This window comes from Gallinula chloropus (assembly GCF_964237585.1).
Source record: "Gallinula chloropus genome assembly, chromosome: 24".
Classification (NCBI taxonomy): Eukaryota; Metazoa; Chordata; class Aves; order Gruiformes; family Rallidae; genus Gallinula; species Gallinula chloropus.
Window position 1 is genome coordinate 7,242,200 of NC_140109.1, and position 14,131 is coordinate 7,256,330.

The window sequence follows — 14,131 nt, forward strand, 5'->3', positions numbered from 1 at the left end:
TTGAGCCCATTGCCCCTTGTCCCAGCTCCTGGCCCCTGGCTGGAGAGACCAGCGCCCACCTCTCTGCACCCTCCTGGCAGGGCAGGGGAGGTGGGGAGAAGGGCTCCCCTCAGCCTCCTCTTCTCCAGGCTCAACACCCCCAGCTCCCTCAGCCGCTCCTCAGAGGATTTGCCCTCCAGCCCCTTCCCCAGCCTGGTTGCCCTTCTCTGGACACGCTCCAGGACCTCCATGTCCTTCTGATGCTGAGGAGCCCAGAACTGGACCCAGCACTCCAGCTGCAGCCTCCCCAGTGCCGAGTACAAATTTTACCCCTTGGATCACAGCGCTGGCGCTGCAGCTGGCTGAGGGTACCCAGCACCTTCCTCTGCATATGTGATGAGTCTCAGGATTGGTGCAGCTCAGCCCTCAGCTCTGCTTTTCCACCCAAAAAAAGGGAAAAAAAGGCGCATTTTTCTATTCAGAAAGTCGCCCAACGCCGTCCCGAGCGGAGGGATGAAGGTGCATCAGGCCAGCTGTTTAATTAATGAAACGAATTATTTATTTCCCAGCTGTGCAAAGGTCGAGGGGGTGGGGTGGGAGGTGGGGAAGGGGAAGTGCAGGGGCAGGGTAGGGGGGGGAAAGGAGGCCTCAGGCGACCCATTTTCCTCGGGTTTGCCCCTGTTTTCGAGGGGCGCCGGGGCAGGGGTGGGAGGGACGTGAGGGCAGCGCTGCATCAGGTTGGGCAGAGCACTGCAAAGAGAGAGGTGGTGGGTGCGGGCTGGGATGCACCAGGGGAGGGATGAGGGGGTCGGGGAAGGGGTGAGGGTGGCGTGTGGGTGCGTGATGAGGCTGGAGCATGCACAAGGGGTTGCAGGAGAACCCGTGATGAGGCGTTGAGGGTGCAGGAAGATGCACGGAGGAGGCGTTGGTGGAGGGTGTGCAGGGTCAGAGGAGCCCCCCATGGTGATGCAGAGGGATGCACAGGGGTGCAGAGTGATGCTGAGCGTGCACGAGGGTGCACAGGAGGCATGTGGAGGGTGCAGGAGGGGTGCACAAGGAAGGGCGTGCAAGGGACGTGTGGAGGAAGCAGATGGGCCAGGTGACAGCTCGAGGGAGGTGCAGGGTGAAGGGGTGTGAGGGTGCATGAGGCCAGCACACAGGGGTGCACGAGCAAAATGTGCAGGAAGATGTACCTGGGATTCACAGAGGATGCGCCAGAGATGCGTGAGGAATGGGTGGAGATGCACAAGGGATGCACAAAGGATGCAAGGGAGATGCACGAGGGTGCACAGCTGCTACACAAAGGATGCAAGGGAGATGCACAAGGATGCAGAAGGGATCCCTGTGCAGGATGCACGAGGCAAGGAGATACCTTTGAGGATGTAGTCCGTGAGCAGTGTGGGCACCTTCTCGTTCCCCTCCTTCATGGCAAACAGGACTGTGAAGGGGAAAGGAGCTGTGAGCCTGGCCCCACTGCCCCCAAAATGTCCCTTTTTCCCAGCAAAACCACCCACAGCTGCCATAGAGACATCCATCACCAGAGTTTCTCAGGGTGCACAAGGCCTGAGAGCATCCAAAGCAAGCACCTGCACCCTCAACCAATGCAGAATGGGTGCTTCACCCTGAAATTCAGCACTGCTACAGCATGCAAAAATGGGGAGGGGGGTGTTGCTGCAAACCAGCTGTGCTGCCATGCTACAAAACAGGGTCTTTCCCCCCAAAAACCAGGCTTCATTGCAACAAACTGGCCTCTAATTGTCCGTGCAGCACCAATGCAATAACCCCCCTCCCCCCCCCAACCACCACCATGGGATTGCATCCCAAATGTGCTGCTCTGCAACAACACACCCAAGTCCAGTCACCACAGCAATGCAAAAAAATGTCTGGTTCTGCCCCAAAACTGGCAGCTTGAACGAATACTCACTGTTGGTGAGCATCTGGAGGTCCTCAACAGAGGGTGGTGAGCCCTTCTTCTCATAGGGGATCACGGTGTTAAGGTACTGCAAAGAAACAACCAACCAACCCACTCCAAAGAAAACACCTCCCCAGATGCCACAGAACCACCTCATTTTTTGGGGGGTGACTGTGGCAAATCGGGGTATGTCTGTGATTCTCTTGTGATGATGTTTAATCTGCATCTGGCTTTGGGGGTACTGAATTAATTCAGGATTTATATGGGGGGTAAAAATGGGGATTTTTCTCTTTAGAAGGTGGATTAGTGGGCTGTGAGGGATGGAGTGGGGTTGTGAAACTCAAGGTTATTTTAAAAGGGGCTTGGGGAGGGGCAGGGGAACAGGGTAGGGGCCAAGCTGGGCAATTCTGGGGGGGGAAAAGGGCACCTGCTTCTCGTTGGCAGCGGGGCCAAAGGTCTGTCGCAGGCCGGAGTGCAGGATGCTGGAGATGCCCTCCATGCTGAAGCGCTGGGGACACACGTGTCACCCTGTCACCTCACGGGGACATGAACTTCACCCATGGCACCTCCCTGGGCACCAATGTCCCCCTGGCTCCCTGATTCATGTCCCCCAGTCCACTGTCCCATAACCCCCAATCTTCTGTCCTCATGTCCCCCATCCCTGCATCCTCCTGTGTCCATGTTCCCCCTGGTCCCATCTCCCTCTAACCCACCCAGTCACCCATTTCCTATCCCTGCATCCCTGTTTCATGTTCCACTATCCCAGATCCCTGTCCCCACATCCCTCCTCCCAACTTGTGCTCCCTTTGTCCCACGTTCCTCTGCCTCATCCCATCACCCACCCTTGTCCCATCACCCCATCCCATGTCCCTCATCCCATCACCCACCCTTGTCCCATCACCCCATCCCATGTCCCTCACCTCATCCCGCATCACCCATCCCTGTCCCATCTGCCCACCTTGTTCCGTGTCCCCTCATCCCTGTTCCACCCCCGCACCTTGTTCCATGTCCCTCCATCCCTGTCCATCTCCCCACCTCATCCCATGTCCCCCCATCCCATCCACCCACCTTGTCCCATGTCCCCCTATCCCTGTCCATCTCCCCACCTCATCCTATGTCCCCCACTCCCCATCCCATCCACCCATCTCATCCCATGTCCCCCCATCCCCACCCCATCCACCCACTTCATCCCATGTCCCCCCATCCCCCTTCCATCCACCCACCTCGCCCCATGTCCCCCCAACCCTGTTCCAACCCCCCACCTTGTTCCATGTCCCCCCATTCCATCCATCCACCTTGTCCCATGTCCCCCTATCCCCATCCCATCCCCCCACCTCATCCCATGTACCCCCATCCCCATCCCATCCACCCACCTCACCCCATGTCCTGCAACCCCTGTTCCAACCCCTCACCTTGTCCCATGTCCCTCCATCCCTGTCCATCTCCCCACCTCATCCCATGTCCCCCATCCCATCCACCCACCTTGTCCCATGTCCCCCTATCCCTGTCCCATCTCCCCACCTCATGTCCCCCCATCCCATCCACCCACCTCGCCCCATGTCCCCCCATCCCTGTTCCAACCCTCGCACCTTGTTCCATGTCCCTCCATCCCTGTCCCATCTCCCCACCTCATCTCATGTCCCCCCATCCCATCCACCCACCTCATCCCATGTCCCCCCCTCCCCATCCCATCCACCCACCTCACCCCATCTCCCCCCATCCCTCTTCCAACCCCCCACCTTGTTCCATGTCCCTCCATCCCTGTCCCATCTCCCCACCTCATCTCATGTCCCCCATCCCATCCACCCACCTTGTCCCATGTCCCCCCATCCCCACCCCATCCACCCACCTCGCCCCATGTCCCCCCACCCCTGTTCCAACCCCCCACCTCGCCCCATGTCCCTCCATCCCTGTCCCATCTCCCCACCTCATCCCATGTCCCTCCATCCCATCCACCCACCTCATCCCAGGTCCCCCATCCCCATCCCATCCACCCACCTCGCCCCATGTCCCCCCCCCCCCATTCCCCACATCCCCCTGGCGTCCTCCTCTCCCCTCCCTACATCCCAAGCCCCCTCCCCACCCACGCCTGTCCCCCATGGGCCACCGCATCCCTCACCTTCCGGGGCATGTGGTTCCCGCGCTCGGGACGCCCTCCCTGCAGGCTCAGCCCCTTGTCGCGGCGGCGGCGCCGGGCGGCCTCCCGCTGCTCCCGCTGCTCCCCTTGCACTGCCAGCAGCGCCCCGATGAAGGCCGTCTTCACCTCCTTCTCGAACGCCAGCTCGTCCCGCCGCGCCAGCTGCGCCACCAGCTCCGCCGACAGCGCCCGGCTGGCCGCCTCTGCGCGCCCCGCTGCCGCCGCCAGCTCCCGCGCCGACAGGCGCCCCAGCCCTACCGACGCCCAGGTGCCGCGGTTAAGAGACCGGCGCACGGAGGGGACACGACCCACCACAGCCTGGGGCACGTGGGCAGCGCGATCACGAGGGTGCACGGGGCGACCAGTGCAACTGGTGAGGCACCAGTGCCACCAGTGCCGTCTTAGGGAGATGCCCAGTGCAGTTAACAGGACGCCCCGGTGCAACGAGCCTGCTGAAGGCTTCAGGATGCCTTATGCAACCGGTGAGACCCATGGCACTGCTGGTAAGGAGCTGGGGGCAATCAGTGGGATGCCTCTTTGTCCTGGTTTGGGCCAGGAGAGAGCTAATTCCTTTGTGGCAGTGGTGGAATGCCATGTTAGGGAGTTGGGATGAGAGCAGTGCTGGTAACACCCTGATGTTTCTACTTGTGGCCAAGGTGTCAAGGACTTTCCAGTTGTTCATATTTCCCTGCTAGGGAGAAGGTGGGGAGCACCCAGGAAGCTGGAGGGGGGACACACAGCCAGGACAGGTGACCCGAACTGGCCAAAGAGGGGTATTCCATGCCAATTAGGTGATGCTCAGTGTAATGAGGGGCTGATGGGGGGAGAAGTACATGGTTCCAGGACATGCAGTTTTGGGGACAGTCCGGTGTGGGGACAGCTCTGAGCTGTACCTGAGCTGTGCGGTTCGGTGAGAAACCACATCGTGTGTCACCAGCCTCGTCTATTTTGCTATAAAGTCCTGTTACTATTATTATCTCTCTCTCTCTGCTGTCCCAGTAAACTCTCCTTATCCCAACCCGTGAGGTTTTGGTTTTCTTTTCCCTCCTTGTCCCCCCTCCCTCAATCCCCCCCCTCCCTCAAAGAGCGAGCGGCAAAAACCCGCGGCACTCGTGCAACCAGGGCTGCCATCAACGAGATGCCTGGTGTGACTGGTGACATCGGCAGCGCAGAGGAGGCAACACTGCCCCAACCCACAAGAAGCACACCCAGAGGCACACCCAGAGGCACTCTGCCACTATCAAGGCCCCAGGGGGGACACACAGTGCGCTGCCTGGTGCAGGCCTGAAGCACCCAGTCCAACTTGCAACCCGCCCGTAGCGAAACGGCGCCGTGCAACCGGCAACACATCCTGCCCAGTTGGCCTCCTCCCTGGTGCAATGAGCAAAATACTGGACTGGCAACGATGCAAAGTGAGGGGTGGGGGAGTGAAAAGCACGATGGTGGAGCTGGCGACCCCCCCTGGGCTGGTAACATGCACCAGACGCCAGGGAATCGGTGGGATGTGGGTGCAACCAGCAATACGGGCGCCAACACACGCACCCGCGACGCTCAGGGGAATCCCCAGGGCAACTAAGGAAGTGCAGGGTGAAACGAGCACTGAGACTGTTAAAGAGGCATCACATGGTTCATGAGATGCACAGGGTGTTTACCAGCCCACCAATAAACAAACACATCACTGAACTGCCCGGCCACCCCTAAGTAGCATGCCCAGAGCAATTAGGTAATTGCCTGGCTCAATTAGTGACACTGAGCGCCATGCGCTGGTGCGATGTGGGGGAAGGTGTGGAACAAGCAGCGTGCCCTGCCACTTGTGCAGCCAGGTGCAGGGAGAGGTGTCCCCTCAGGGCGTGCTGCTGAGGTGCAAGGCATCCAACAAAGGCCAGATGCCTGAGGGAAAGGGAAGGATGTGTCATGCATGGTGGCCAGGAGGTTCTGGTGGAACTCGCGGGTGTGTTTAGTGATGTGAAAAGCCACCCCCCACACCCCCTCCCTGCCCCACCCCGGGCTTAACTGGTTTGGGTTTTGCCCAATAGCCCTCTCCTAGACAGTTAAGTGTGCCACCACTGGAGCAAGCCTGCCCCGAAGCTTGGAGAGAGGCTCAATTGTCCAGTTTGGCTGAAATTGCACCCAAAAAGTGGCTGGCCGGGGTTTTGCTGGCCGTACCTTCGTGGGAGCAGTTGTTGTTCAAGGCAGGGGAGAAAGCACGCAGCTCATGCAGAAGGATGGGCTCCATGCCCCCCCCACCGCCTTCGCCTTCAGCGTCGGCCTCAGTTTCCTCCTCCTCCTCCTCCTCGTCGTCCTCATCCCCCTCAGGATCAGCCTCGGGATCAGGTGAACTCTGCATCAGCTCTTCCAGCTCCTCGATGACCTGCAGGGCATCAGTGTCCTCCATCTGCTCCTGCATCCTACCTCCATCTTGCATCTCCACCCTGCAGCCCACGGCTCTGTCCTGCATCTGTAGTGACACCCTGTATCCTGCAACCCGGCCCGGACCCCTCCATCTCCATGGGCATACTGCATCCTCCATCTACACCATGTCCTTCCCTTCATCCTCCGTCCCCATCCCACATCCCCATCCCCATCCCACGCCCCCAGGGGCACTTCTATGTGCCCTGCATCAACACCTACACCCAAACCCACATCCCACACCTACTGCTGCACGCTGCTCCCTTCACCCTCCATCCAGCATCCACACCCCACAGCTCCACCTGCATCCTGCAGCTCACATCTGCAGGTCACCTCCCACCTGCACCCTACTACTGCATCCTGCTGGTTTTCTGTCTCCCTTGTTTTCTCCCTTCATCCCTTGCCACCCATCTGCACCCTGCACCCCACACTCCCATCCGCACCCGAGTCCCACATCAGCACCCACAACCTGCACCTCTGCCCGTGTGCCCTGTGTCCCACATCCCAGGATGGTGGGATCTGGGCTTTTTGTGTTTCATGCTTTCAACACGTGAAAAGGGTGGACTGAGGGGGGGTACAGCCTGGCTTTTGGGGGATACATGGGCCCTGGGGTGCCCACAGGGGCTGGGGTACCTGCTCAGCTGTCAGCAGGGGCTCCTCGTTGATGCCCGAGTCTTGCTCACTCCTCTCAGTGAGCTCCTCCTCCTCCTTCTCACAGAGCTGCAGGAGACACAGGCTGGGTGGCCTTGGTGGCACCTCAGGCCTGGCCTAGCCCAGCACAGGCATGGCCCCAGCATGGCCCCAGCCACCACCCTGTCACAGGGAGAGCCACGAGGGAACCTGGGCTCTGGGGGACCCGCTGCAGGGGGAGTGCTGTGTGGGGAGATGGTGGGTGGTGGAGACATGAGGTGGGGGGGACACTGGACAGGGAAACACTGCAAGGGGAACACTGGATGGACGTTGGACAGGGACATGGATAGAGATGGATGGAGAGGAGCACAGGATCACAGAATGGTAGGGGTTGGAGGGGACCTCAAGAGATCATCGAGTCCAACCCCCCTGCCAAAGCAGGTTCCTTAGGACAGAACCAGCTGTGGGTGGGGATGGATGGGGAAATGCTGGATGGGGATGTTGGATGGGCATCTGGATAGGGAATTTGCACAGGGACACCAGATGGGAGTGCTGGAGATGCTGGAGAGGGATATAATGGACAGGCAAGCGCTGGGTGGTGAGGTGTTGCATGGAGATGGACAGAGGTGTTGGAATAGGGAACACCAGATGGGGAGTTGTTCCACGGAGACAGAAGTGGGAAGTTGGACAGGTACACTGGATGGGGAGATGTTTCAATTACTGTACTGGATAGGGAGACACTGAAGGTGCTGGGTGGAGATGCCAGGGATACTGGATGGGGAGATGATGGCTGGTGAAGCTGAATGAAGAGGTCAGGTGGAGACACTGGACTGGGACATTAGATGGGGAGGCATCAAAAGGGAACACTGGATGGGGAGGGGATGGATGGAGAGGATGGCTGGAGATGCCAGATGGGGAGGCACCTTATTTTTTTACCACTTTTCACCATTTACTCCAGCTTTTTAGCAGAAAATAACCCAATAAATTTACCTCCCCACCCCCACCTTCCCCCCCACCTTAGGAAGACAGGATGCCTAACACCCAAACAGGTGAATTTTGGGGCATTCCTGCAGCCCTCACACAATCCCAAGCACAGCTACTGGCAGCAGGAACCCACCACAATGAAGAAAACACCATTTTCTACCCTGAAAAACACACATGTGGGGACAGGAGGGGGTTGGAGGAAATGGGGAGGGGCACAGCTGTACCTGGGGGTCGGTGGCGTCAGGGGCCTCAGCCCCAGGGAGCAGCCAGGGCCGGGGTGAGCCACGGGGAGCGAAGCCATCAGTGAGAGCATCCCAGACCCTGCAGGGAGGTGGGTGGTGAGCAGCAATCCCCCTTCCCCCAAACTCTGTCCCACCCAGAAAGCCACTCCAAAAATGGCAGGCCAAAATGTCTCAAAACACCCCAAAATGCGGCCCCAAAACCACTCCCCCCACCCCCAAATCCCAAAACACTGCTGAGATGCCTGAAACATCCCAAAACACCCCAAATGGTGCCCTAGAAGACCCCCCAAAGCTTATAAAATTATTAGGAAACACTGCCCCAAAATACCCCAAAAAGCTGCCTCAGCATGAGACGTCCCCAAATGCTGCCAACAAAATACCCCCAAAGCCACTGCAACGTCCCAAAACGTCCCTGGGTACCCCAAAAGACCACCCTAAAGCACTCTTAACACACTACCCCCCAGCCCTGAAATGCCCCAAAACATCCCCAAATGCCCTGGGAACACTCCAAAATGCCACCCTAGAAAACTGGTCCAAAGGCCCTCCGAAAGGCCTCGACAGGCCCCAAAATGCCTCAAAAGCTTCCAAAAGCTCCAAAAGGCCCTAAAAATGCCCCAAATGCCACCCTGAAACCCCTCCAAATGCACACACTTCCCTCCCCAGAGACACAAAGCTCCAAAATGCACTCCTGAAATGCTCCAAACCACCCCCACCCCAAAAAAAAGCCCTGAAGCACCCCAAAATACCAAAGAATGCCATTTTTTTATCACCTAGAAACACCCTAAAATGCCTCCAAAAGCTACCCCAAACCAGCACCCCAGAACGCTGCCGTGACACTCCAGAACAACTCCCCCCCCAGATTTCCCAACACCCCAAAAAAATCCTTCTGCTTTATTAAAAATGCCTCAAAAGTCCCAAAAAATGTTGCTCTGGAACATGTTGGAATGGCCCAAAATGCCAGTGTGAAAAATCATCACCCTGAAATTGCTTTGAAACACCCCAAAAATTGACCTACACATGCCCAAAAAAATGGCCCTGGAACACCCAATATCCTGAAAAAACAGCTCAGATGCCCTGACACACTCCCCCTCCCCGACCCCATCCTCCAATAAACCCCCCCCACACCCCAAAATTACAAAAATGTGTCCTGAAAACAATTTTCTCCAAATTTTCACCCCCAAAACTGCCCCAAACTCTGGTCCTGGGACCTTGAACTCCACCAGAACATTCCCCCCACCACCCCACCCCCCAAAAAAAGTAGGAAAAAGGTGGAAAAAAATTGGAAAAGGGAAGAAAAGGATAAAAGGAAGGAGGGAGGGAGGAAAAAATGGGGGGAAAGGAAGGAGGGAGGAAAAAATGGGGGAAAAGGGAAAAAGGAAGGAGGGAGAGAGATAAAAATGTGGGAAAAGGAAGGAGGGAGGGAGGAAAAATGTGGGAAAAAAAAGGGAAGGAGGGAGGAAAAAATGTGGGAAAATGGAGAAGGAAGGAGGGAGGGAGGAAAAAATGGGGGAGAGGGGAAAAGGAAGGAAGGAGGGAGGGAGGGAGGGAGGGAGGGAGGGAGGGAGGGAGGGAGGGAGGGAGGGAGGGAGGGAGGGAGGGAGGGAGGGAGGGAGGGAGGGAAAAATGGGGGGAAAGAGGAAAAGAAAGGAGGGAGGGACTTAAAAATGGGGGAAAAGGAAAGAGTGAGGGAGGAATAAATGGGGGAAAAGAGGAGAAGGAAGGAAGGAGGGAGGAAAAATTGTGGGAAAAGGGGAGAAGGAAGGAGGGAGGGAGGAAAGAATGGGGGAAAAGGAAGGAGGGAGGGAGGAAAAAATGGGGGAAAAGGGAAAAAGGAAGGAGGGAGGGAAGAAAAAATGGGGGAAAAGAGGGAAAACAGGAAAAAATGGAAAAAAAGGTTAAAGAAGATAGGGAAAAAAGATAAGAAGGGGGAAATGTGGAAAAGTGGGGAAGGGAAAATGAGTGTACAAGAGGGGAAAATGGCAGGAAAATGAGGAGGGGAATGAAGGAAAAAGCAGGAAGGAGTGGGAAAATGGAGAAAAAGGTGGAGAAGGGGAGATAAAGGAGGAAAGGAGGGCTTAAGAAAGAAAGGATGGTAAAAAAAGAGCTGAAGAGCAGGGAAAACCAGGTCAAAAACAGGGGGAAAAGGTCAAAAATGGGGGGAAAGGTCGAAAAGGGGAGGGGGGAAAAGGCTCACCAACCCATATTCCTTCCATCACACCCACTCACATCCCAGTTCCCCTTAAATCCCCCCCAAAACTGCCTGCCCTTCCCCCTTGTCCCCAAAAGTGTTCATTTTGGGGGGTACTTCTCTCCTCTCCTGACCTTAATTTCCCCCTAAACCGCACACTTCATCACGGAACGCACCCCCAAAAAGCACCTCCCTCCTTCCAACACCCCCCCTAAAAAGCATCCACCCCCCCATATACCTGTTTTTAACAAAAACACAGCAAATAGGGGAAAAAGAAGTGGTTACCCCCTTCTCAACTTGCTCCCCCCCCCTACTCTTAAAGGGCCAACGCCCTGCAGGGTCAGGCAACCAGCAGCAGCGGGTTTTGGGGTCGATTATGACAAGAATCGGTTAATAATTAGGGAGATCCAGCGCCTTTAAGGCCCCGTGTCCCATCCCCCAGCCCTGCACACAGGGCTCATTCAAGGAGAAATGGGAAAAAAAAACAACAACCCAATCCTTCACAAAAAACAGCCTGTTTTGCCCAAAGTGACCCAAAAAAAGAAGACACAATAAGCAGCACAAAGCGGTGCTGCCAGCCGACTGCCGGCGACAGCGCCGCGCTCCCGGCACGGGGCCAAACTGTGTTTTTCTCTGAAAAACCATGGATTTGGTGAAAAAAAATATAAAATCTCATTCGGTTTCTGTGGGTTTGGGTGAAAAAAAACCCTCCAGTCTCAAAAAAAGCCCCAAACCAAGCCCCCAAATGAAGAGATTTGAGGGTTTGTGGAGAGAGGGGGAACCCAATCGCTTTGCGTGGTGAAAAAAGAGGGAGTAGGAACTGCAGTCTGGGGGGATCTTCACAATTAAAGAGCAAAGAAACCCATTGTGTGGAGAAATCATTGCTTAAAAAAACACCAAACACACAGATTTGGCCCCAAAAATGGGATTTTGAACCCCCCAAAGAGATTTTTAAGGGAAAAATGTGTGTTTTCATGCAAACGTTGTGGTGGAGCTGGAGACCTTCTGTCCCAGACTGGCTGCTCCCCCAGCTTGGTGCATATTGCAAGCAGGAGGGTAAGCTCTACTCACACCTTACTCAAGGTTTACTCTTCCCCCCCACCTGCCCCAGGGCTTTCCTCACATAGACTGTGCCTCCGAGGACCCCCTGCAATATGACACACGGCACCCTGCTGTGCATCCTCATAGGATCCTGAACAGCTACTCCACAGATACTACACAGCTACTCCAAGGATCCCACACAGCTATTCCAAGGTGCTGCACAACCATGCAAAAGTGCAGGGAGCTAATCTGCTTGTGGTGGTGAGTGTGCAAGCATGCAAGGAGGTGCAATAGGCTGCAGAGGGGTGTTACTCAGAGGATATCACACTGGTACTCTGATTTGCTACACAACCCCACTACAATGGGAGGCATGCAAGCCTAATGGTGGTCTACTCATAGGATCCTATGCAACTACTCACAGGATACTACGCAGTTATGCTGCTGCACTGTGATGCAGGGGGCTGGGTTACACGTGGGGTGTACCTTACTAGCATGCAAAGCAGCATGAAGACCCCAAGGGAATCCTTACTCATAGGATACTACACGGTGCATGACCATGTTGCAAGCCAGGGAGCTGGCCTGGGCAGTCTTGCAAGGGCACAAGGAAGCATGCAGGAGGTGAAGGGGGGGGGGTCTTACTCACAGGTTACTACACCACTACTTTGCTGTGTTGCATGGCCATGCTGCAATGTAGGGAACCAGTCTGCACTGTGGGAGGTGGATTGCGCAGGTGTGGGAGGAGGCACCTATCCTTACTCACTCCTCATCCTGCAGGCGCTCCTCCTCCTCCTGCACCTGCAGACGGCCCCGCACAGGGGCCAGACCCTCGGTGGCGGCATCGTAGTTGCGGAAGCAGACGGTGAGCTTCTCGTCAAACTCCTGCACCAGGTCCTCCATCGACTTGAAGCTCATCATCTCGGCCGAGAAGCTCTCCAGCTCCGCCAGCGCCAGGTCCGCAGTGCGCTGCGGGGTCCCCCCGTCGTCCCCGGGACCCTCCTCAAACTCCTCCTCCAGGCTTACCAGGGGCGCCTCCATCGTCCTCAGTGCCAACGTGCCGCCTTAGCTGTGAGGAGAAGGTGCTGGTCACAGGTTACGCTACTCACAGGCTCCCCATTCCCTCCGCTGCTGCTATGCTGGCTGAAACTCTACTGCCTGGGCTACTACACAACCAAGAGTATCTCTGTAGTAGTATGCTAGTAATATCCCAACAGCAAGTTCTCTCTTCACAGAAATATGCTGATATCCTGACACCATATTAGTAGTACTTTATTAGTAGCAACAAAGTATTGATAGTGGCCCAAAAGTATCTCAAGTACTCCCCTGATAGTACAGAAAAAGTATCGTAATAGTACTACCTTATACTATATCATTGTCTGAGCAGTGGTCTGAAAGTATCATACTAGTACCAGGAATGTGCTGACAGTATTCCAATAGTTTGAGAGTTGCTCTGATAGTATCCCAGAAGTATCTTACCACTATCTTTTCTAGTGCCTTTGTAGTATCTCAGAAGTATATTACTGATATTCTACTAGCATCCTGACAGCACCCCACTAAAATATGACTACTGTCCTGCTAGCAGCTCATAGTAGTACCCTGATGCTATCTATCTTAGTAGTATCATGGTGACATCCCTGTAGCATCTTAGCAGTGCCTCAATAGTATTGTGAAAGTACCTCGGGGTATCTTTGGAGGATTCTAATAGTATCCCACATACACTGTAACAGCATCCTGATAGTATCACAGTAGTATATGAACCATGTCCTGATAGGATCCTAATAGTGTTGCAACAGTATGCAGCTATTATCTTAGGAGTGTCCTGATTGTATCTTGAGAGCGCAAAGTAATATCCAGATATTATCTTAGTGCAGTATTACTACACTGAAAGATGGTATCTGTTGTAGTATCCTGTGAGTATCTGATGTCTTAGCACTGCCCCACTGGCATCTTCATAATAGCATCTCAGTATCAAGAATGGAAAGATGCTTAGTAGTGTCCTGATAGCATCCTGGCAATGCCCTGATAGTACCTTAGTAGTGTTCTTGCAGTATCCCAGTAGCATCCACATAGTAACCTGACAGTATCTTAGTGCCACCCAGAGAGCAGTGTCTGCAGCATTTCAGCAAACTCCTGATAGCATCTTAGCAGCACCCCAGCAGCATCCTTAGAGTATCTCAGCTGTGTCTTCAGAGTATCTCACTACTCCCTCTCAAGGTTACTGAGAGTATCCCAGTAGTATTTCAGCAGTAGCCTCATAAGAACCTAGCAGTAACCTAGCAGTAAGGCAGCGATCGCACAGTAGAGGTGCCACCACCCTAACCCACTCACACAGCCCAGGTCACGCCTCCCCTGGGGAGGATGGCAGCAACACCCTGCAGCTTTGGGGGGAAAACCTGGCCAGAGTGGGACTCCCCGTGCACCCACCCCCCCTGCACGGCACCCGTGTGCAGCAAACCCACAGACCCACCTGTGTGCCCACTTCAACCTCCCCAGGTCTGCAGAACGTGCCACACACACACACACATGTGTGGGCACTGCCAGTGGGTATAAGCTGTGTGTGTACATACACACAGACACAGACACACAGACACACACACACACAGACACGCGTG

The 14,131-nt window shown here is 55.5% G+C and overlaps 1 protein-coding gene across 1 annotated transcript; it reads right to left on the minus strand.

The window, feature by feature from the left end:
- Positions 1-524: 524 nt before the first annotated feature.
- Positions 525-12,557, minus strand: FEZ1 (fasciculation and elongation protein zeta 1; the record flags this gene model as incomplete). Its single annotated transcript, XM_084275054.1, has 9 exons — positions 525-729; positions 1,352-1,417; positions 1,904-1,979; positions 2,319-2,399; positions 4,011-4,282; positions 6,195-6,399; positions 7,071-7,157; positions 8,276-8,372; positions 12,283-12,557. The coding sequence occupies 9 exons, from the start codon at positions 12,555-12,557 to the stop codon at positions 713-715; spliced, it is 1,176 nt and encodes a 391-aa protein (XP_084131180.1). The 3' UTR covers positions 525-712.
- Positions 12,558-14,131: the final 1,574 nt, after the last annotated feature.